The 8,104-nt window shown below is 32.8% G+C and overlaps 1 protein-coding gene and 1 long non-coding RNA gene across 4 annotated transcripts in view; both read left to right on the top strand.

Moving 5' to 3' along the window:
• The window catches only part of LOC106457296 (putative thiamine transporter SLC35F3), a 62,029-nt gene extending 58,717 nt beyond the window's left edge, over positions 1-3,312 (top strand). For all 3 annotated transcript variants that reach the window (XM_022383162.1, XM_022383160.1, XM_022383161.1), the window contains exon 8: positions 2,816-3,312. In XM_022383162.1, the coding sequence (XP_022238870.1) occupies positions 2,816-3,051 (236 nt within the window). In that variant the 3' untranslated portion in view covers positions 3,052-3,312. The remainder of the gene's footprint in view (positions 1-2,815) is intronic.
• A 2-nt stretch (positions 3,313-3,314) lies between these two features.
• On the top strand, positions 3,315-6,668 carry LOC111085291. Its single transcript, XR_002610119.1, has 2 exons — positions 3,315-5,605; positions 5,667-6,668. It is a non-coding gene; the product is annotated as an uncharacterized LOC111085291 (long non-coding RNA).
• The last annotated feature ends 1,436 nt before the right edge of the window (positions 6,669-8,104 follow it).

Genomic DNA, 8,104 nt, shown 5'->3' with positions numbered 1-8,104 from the left:
AGTCTATCACTTCACAATTAGGGACTGCTAGACTAGTCGTTAGTAAAAGAGTAGCCTTAGAGTTGGCAGTGGGTAATGTTGACTAGCTGTCTTCCCTCTAGTCTATCACTTCACAATTAGGGACTGCTAGACTAGTCGTCAGTAAAAGAGTAGCCTTAGAGTTGGCAGGGGGTAATGTTGACCAGCTGTCTTCCCTCTAGTCTATCACTTCACAATTAGGGACTGCTAGACTAGTCGTCAGTAAAAGAGTAGCCTTAGAGTTGGCAGGGGGTAATGTTGACCAGCTGTCTTCCCTCTAGTCTATCACTTCACAATTAGGGACTGCTAGTAGATAATCTTCGGGTATCTTTGCGCGAAATTCAATACATAAACAAACAACTAGACTAGATTAATTGCATAAGTAATAATATATAATGTTATTGGAGTAAGTATGCAAAGTGGCTTAAAACTTATGCTACAGTGAAAATGCAATTGAATTGATCTAATTAGAAATATATTCAGAAACAGAATATATATATTCGCAAGCATATATATATATTGACGCAAAATCAATAGAAAGATATTGGATAGTGATTATTTCGTTGCCAAATTTAAAATTGAGCCATTATAGCATTAACGACAAATATTATATCCTGTGATAAGCTAAAAAATAAAATTAGACTTTTACTAACCCAGAATAACAACAATCCAAAAGATGGTCTTTTTTTTTATAAGAAGAAATCATGGGCTTTTAGATGGTGGGATTTTGTTTGAATAATCGTATTTTTAAAGCTCTTCTTTGTTTACAATATAACTGAAAAAAAACCCCAGTAAAATCGAAGATAGCCGAAATTTTGATAACATATTATGAAGTAACCATTGGAAATTTTGATGAAAGGATATCAATTTTGAAAGTCTCACATCAAGGGCATCTTTGTATTGAAATATGAAGAAAAACAATTTTTTTAAAAATTTGTGAAAAAATATGAGCTATAGCCTTGGCTTTTTGGTGAAAATGTCAATATTGAACAATACAACTGTGAATTAGAAAATAATATAACTCCCCCATTCCTATACATCCGTGTAACAAGAAACCTTAATGGTTTCTCTGCATGTGTTTATTGCAAGACAAATTTTGTCAGATTTGTTCTTTTCCACTATAAAAATCTTATTTCCCTTCTTCTCACTAAAGCCTACCGAACATTCTCGAACTATCGCACTCTCCACACTAAAAGCTCCTTCTTATGCTGTATCTTGAAACAAATTTAGTACTCTCAAATCTTGCTAGACAAATTCATACAATAATTTCCTAAACACCATGTTTAATATTAAAATAAAGCCATCCAATGTTTTTGTTTTTTTTTTTCCCCATAGTCCTTGCGGATCGTCGAGCCGATGGCAGATCTTGCTCTGCCATCGTTTCTAAAGCTGTTTCTTACGTCAAGGATGCAACCCACTTGACAGCCTTCCCTCTTGGAAAGGACGAGCATGTTTGGTGGGATTGGGATTCGAACCCGCGACCCTCAGATTGCAAGTCGAGCGCCTTATCCACCAGGACATGCCGAGCCCCATCCAATGTTACTGAGTATTAATCAAAACAACGGCCAACAATAACACAATTTTCCATGGACACAATTTATCAAATTATTTGTCATGGTTTTGATCTAAAACTAAACATTTAATTTTACAATGTATTGTTGCGTCAGCGAGGTCACGTGACTCGTTCTCTCGAACCTTCGGGAATTGTCGGGAGATTACTAGATATAGGGTAGTCTGGTATATATAAGAGGGTGACAACGTGACGGAACAATAATGTGTGTGTAGGTAGTGAGTAATTGATCTGCAGTGAGAAGGTATTATTGAAGTTGAGCACGTTTGTTGTTATAGCGTTTGTTTTAGCGCGATTGTTGAAATTAAGTGTATCGTAAAGTTATATTCGGAAAGAATAAACCAGTTTTATTAAGTAAGGACTTGTGTCGCTAAAGTTTCGTCGGAACGAATTTACGGAAAATCAATTAACAAACGGAGACCTAACAATATGAAATGTGAGGTTAGGGTATACTATGGGGTGGGTTGGTAATACTTGCAGCGTCATTTGTGACAGGTTATACGCTAGTACTTATATATTTCTTTAATAGTTAATCTAGTTCCTATATACATGCAACTTATTAGACCTGTATTATAGTTGAAATAACATTAAATAAATTATTTCTCTGAGAAATACTAGAAGATTGTAATATTAAACCTAAAAACCATCATTAGGCTTTGAAGATTAGGTCATAAATAGGCGTCAGAATAAGATAAAATTTAGTATTTGTCTAAAACTTGTTGAAACCCCTTTTTATTGTACAGTGGTTTATTTATTTATCTAAACAGTAAATTACGAAATAGTTGCCATCTAGATTTCAAGAGTAACTGTTTTCATTTTATAGTTCAAAGAAAACTATGGAGAGAGGTATAAATTCCAGCAATACATAAATTTCAATAAATTGCCACCTATAAGGTTATCGCAGAAAAACAATATCAATGTATCTAAAATACTGCGGTAAATGAATACGTTTTTATTACTCCCTTTTACTTTTTCGGACCTATTTTTTTAATACACTAATCTTTAATTCTGTTATATGTTATATATATATGTATGTTTATGACGCTTGTTTTTATTTTTCTGGAACTTTAAAGTTCATATTTTAGCCAACTAAATTTCCTCTTCGACTGCACTTTGGAAAATAAATTAAAAATCGAAATCACTAAGAAACCTTTAACCTTTCTTCAGTTTCTTCCGTCTGTCTATTACATTTGTGATTTGCATTTTATTATTACTTTTTATTTTCAGTTATCGACATCTATATATATGGCGTCGTCTTTAAAGGAATGAAGTTGGCGGGAATATTACTAATTGTTACTGGCTTCTTGTTAGTTCTCCTGCCTAACAATTGGCCAGACTACGTCAATATTCTTTTGAGGATGCGCAGAAGCTATCAGAAAAGAAGAAAGAAAAGGCTAAAAGAAGCTGAATCGTCTAATGGACAAAAATCTAGACTTCGAACTGCAAGCGGTATGGTGAAATAAAACAATTAATCATTCTTACTCAAGGAATAAATAGCTAAAGTACATTATTACAAAACCCTTAGGCGCTTTTATTCAATCCTGACAATGAAGGAATCAAGGAATTTTTGACTTTCATTCTATACAGTTACCGGAGAATTATGTGGAATGTGGTATTATTTTGAAGACTTATACTTTAATCTTGACCTCAAAATATTTTAATGTTGAAATTATTACGCTTTACAAAAACGATATTTGTCTTTTTTTTTGTGGGAAATGGTATATATCGATAAAATATGTAAATATTTTTATTAAAAGTATTTTTAGGAATAAATTAAATATATATATATATGCAAAAAATTAGTCGAAATTCAAAACCTACGAAGCTGACATTCCGTATCAGGAACTTTCTCGTAATTGTGAAATTAATGTTGTTTTACTGTTTTTTGTTCGTAAACTAAGAGTATTGGTCAAAACATATACCGAATTTTTCTTTTGTAGCACATAAGCTAAACAACAGAAAAATTTAAATAGAACAAAAATATTGATGTAACTGCCATCAGTAACGTGCAGAGGATGTTAAAAGGGCAGGGGGTCATTGACAGAAAAGGGCATTTTGTAAGCAACATCATAAGGCAAGACTTTTTTTTTGACGAGTGTGGGAGGTGTTAGGGGAAACTGTGGGTTGCCTAAGGTACACGTAGAGTGGAAAGCCATGAGAAGCAAACAGATCCTCTTTTATTCCTGTTCAATCGGTCTTATAAATACTTTTAGAAACTAAACAAGTTCCTGTGTGCATTTTAAAGATTAAATATTTTTTTCCTAGCTTGCAGCAAGCAAGATGTGGAATCAGGCGTGTCTTTTAGGGCAAATTTTGGGCAATTTGTTATGACTGGTAAAAAGGGCACTTTCGGAACATAAGAGGAGATGCGGCTTGAACCCACCCAGTCACCCTCCTGTGCACGTCACTGACTGTTATGTTTAAGTAAAACTTTCTCAAGATTTTTATCTAGTCAGTGTTGTGGCTTTGGTATTGAAAGCTACAAAATTTCGAAGAAAAATTACATAAATCAAACTATAATCATTTTACAGTGGTAAAATAATAGTGTCCTTTTAACTTAATTATTCTATTGTTCTCTTGCATCTCAAAAATAATAGTGTCCTTTTAACGTAATTATTCTATTGTTCTCCTGCATTTCAAAAATAATAGTGTCCTTTTAATTTAATTATTCTATTGTTCTCTTACATTTCAAAAATAATAGTGTCCTTTTAACTTAATTATTCCATTGTTCTCTTACATTTCAAAAATAATAGTGTCCTTTTAATTTAATTATTCTATTGTTCTCCTACATTTCATTGTCCGACGACTCAGTATAAATTTCCTTACATGTGGATAATTCAACTGAATAGGGGTCTGCTTTAGTTGTGGACTAATACTGTTGATTACCAGTATCTGTTTTCGGAATCTATGATTATCAATACTTAAGTGAGTGTCCTACGCCAACGTATTTGATTGTTCGTTAAAATATATTAGAAATGATTTATTGGTAACCCAAAATAGCCAAATGCCTAACACGTTGATGACTATTACTTGCACTTAAATATAAAGTGAAAAAAATATCCATTCAGGTTTATAAATGTTTCTTACTGTACATATTGGTAACCTTAAAGATTTATTATCTGATTCTGCACTTAGAGTGCTTATTTTCCTGTAATAAGCTGCACTGAAGTTAGTGCCAGTTCTAGCTTAAAGATATTGTATTCATCAAAATAGTAAGACACAGTTTTCTTCCTTAATCATAAGTAAAAACGGACGTAGCTAGATATGGGGCTTGTTACAACATTTAAATTCAAATAACCAGTACATAAGGTATTAAATAAAACGTGTTTATCTAAAGCATACATGGTCTCCGGTACATTTTAGGACTTAGTCCCCTCTCCTCCCCAACTGAAATTTCATAGTTATTTACGCCTATGGGAAAATAGGTTTTTCTAAGAACGTATTTTTGATCAATCTCTATCCTAAGAAAGAAATATTTATTCGTGGTTATAAAATCACGATGCGACTAGATCTACGTTATTTTAAAATGTAGCTAGGAAAAACCCAAATAGAAACCTCAGATTCAAACTTGTCATTGACTTTGAGTGCCGATGTGTTAAGATATTCTTGTTTATCTTGTTCTATTGTTTACTATTAATATACTAAAGAAAGTAAGATGCATGAATACGTTTATGAACAGAGCAAAACTGGGGTCTATATACCACAAAAATAACACCTCACTGATTCTGGATTCTCCTCCTACCATTTCATTTCGTTAGAAAAAAGAAAGAGTAATTAAACTGCTAGCCTCGATTCCATTCCCTGATCTTTTTACTTGATCACAGGGGAAGGGGGGAGTACTAAGCCTCGATTCCATTCCCTGATCTTTTTACTTGATCACAGGGGGAAGAGGGAGTACTAAGCCTCAATTCTATTCCCTTATCTTTTTACTTGATCACAGTGGGAAGGGGGAATACTAAGCCTCGATTCCATTCCCTGATCTTTTTACTTGATCACAGAGGGAAGGGGAGGGGGGAAGTACTAAGTCTCGATTCCATTCCCTGATCTTTTTACTTGATCACAGGGGGAAAGGGGGGAGTACTAAGCCTCGATTCTATTTCCTGATCTTTTTACTTGATCACAGGGGGAAGAGGGAGTACTAAAGAGAAACCGAAAGTCTCCAGTAGGAACTTTTATTAATTTCAGAACCACATGACTGAGGAGACCCAGTTTGGTGTACAATATTAATATTTTACTGGATTGAGTAAAAAAAACAAAGATAATTGTACGTTTCACAAAATCTCCAGTAAAGGCGTCATCGGGTACTTCGCCTTCGTGAAACTTACAACTGTCTTCGTTTTTCCTCAATTCTGTAATAATGGAGGTTCACCAAGTACCGACGGTTTCAAGTATCAATTATATAATACTTTACTGGGTAGAAGGATATTCATATAACGAATCTTGACACAATGGGTTTTTATCGTCGAACTGTAATCTTTTGTGGGAGAAATATACATCAATGATTCTGTGGGTATTAGTTTTCAAAAATATTGCATTATGTTTGTAAGTAATTAAGTTAATATAATATGACTCAATCACTATATTTGTAAGTACTTACGTTGGTATCATATGACTAATTTTAATGTTTGTAAGTACTTATGGTAATATAATATGACTCAATCATTATGTTTGTAAGTACTTACGTTGATAGCTAGTGACTAATTTTAATGTTTGTAAGTACTTACGTTAATATAATATGACTCAATCATTATGTTTGTAAGTACTTACGTTGGTATCATATGACTCAATCTTTTATGTTTGTAAGTACTTACGTTGGTATTAAATGACTCAATCTTTTATGTTTGTAAGTACTTATGGTAATATAATATGACTCAATCATTATGTTTGTAAACACTTCTGTCGGTATCATGCGACTCAATTCTTTATGTTTGTAAGTACTTAACTTAGTATAATATGACTTAATCTTCATGTTTGTAAGTACTTATGCTGGTATCATGTGACTTAATAATTGATGTTTATAAATACTTATGTTGGTATAATGTGACTGAATCATTTATGTTTATAAATAATTATGTTGGTATCATGTGACTCAATCCTTTATGTTCTAAGTACTTACGTTAGTATGACATGTCTCAATCCTTATGTTCTTCAGAGATCCAACAACAATAAAAAAAACTTAAACGGAAGGATGGTCTCTTAGATAATATATTTGTATTTCATTTTTAGATTTTCAGTAGCCTCCTAGTAGCTCAGCGATAAGTCTAAGGGCTTATAACGCTAAAAACCGAGTTTCGATACTCGTGGTGGGCATAGCACAGATAGCTTTGAGCTTCACAACAAACAAACTTTCCTAGAGTCAATATATGCTTGCAAGTTTTCTTATAGAATCTAAAGCATTTTAAACTATTACTAATATAAATATCTGTTTTCATAATTGAAAAATAGTAAACAAATTCATGGTATACTGACATTCCTTGCAAGTGAAACGACTTCACATGCAATTCGAAACGCTAGAAATACGAAAAATGTACTTCTATTCAATGTAAGATAAAATACCTTTAGTTAGACGTCATTCAAAACAGTTGCTGATCACAGTAAACACCTAGTGTTTTAAATGATGGGATCAATCTACGTCCAGTTCATGAATTTGTTCTCAGTTTTAAAATTCGGAGTCTAAGAATAGATCGATCTCGTTTCCATTTATCAACTGTTCAAGATGTGGAACACTGCTCAAATCTTCATTAGTAAAAACCGAAGAAAAAGCAATATTTAATAACCCAGTCATCTGATAATCATCAGATATTAGTCTTCCTTTATCATCCCTCAAAGGTCCTACCCCCATCCTAACATTTTGTTTAACCTTAATGTATTTAGCGAAATATTTACTGTTAATTTTTACATTTTCAGCCAACCTTTTCTCATACATGTCCCATTTTCCTTTTTTACCAACTTTCTTGATCTTTTATAATCTCCTGTCATACCAGTCAATTTAAATTTATTATGCTTTTCTTTAATTTTATCTTTTAAACTATTTGTGGAACAACCTGGTTGTTTATTTTCAACTATTCTTTTCTTTCTATAAGGAATATATTTATCTTGAATATTTAAGAGTTTATCTTTAAAACTTTTCCACATCTGATCAGTGTCCCCAAGTATCTCAGCTGCCTAATTCACAACAGACAATTCTTGTCGCATCCCTTCAAAATTTGCTTTTTTGAAATTTGTAACCAAAATATCATTAGTCCTTATCTCCATATGCAGCAAAACATCGAACCTAATAGAGCAGTGATCACTTGCACCCAGATGTTCCCCAGTTTCTACGCTGTCGATCATTTCCGTATTTGAAGTTAACAATAAATCTAAAATAGCATTGTTTCTAATAGGTTCCTTGACTAATTGATGAAGAAAGCCATCCTGAACAGTTTCCAAAAACCTTTCTCCCTCATGGTTTGACTCTAGCATTTTCCAATCTATATGCTTGAAATTAAAATCACCCATAATTATGACTTAATTAAC

The sequence above is a fragment of the Limulus polyphemus genome, unplaced genomic scaffold (assembly GCF_000517525.1).
Source record: "Limulus polyphemus unplaced genomic scaffold, Limulus_polyphemus-2.1.2 Scaffold314, whole genome shotgun sequence".
Classification (NCBI taxonomy): Eukaryota; Metazoa; Arthropoda; class Merostomata; order Xiphosura; family Limulidae; genus Limulus; species Limulus polyphemus.
This window is presented reverse-complemented; position numbering and strand designations above follow the sequence as displayed.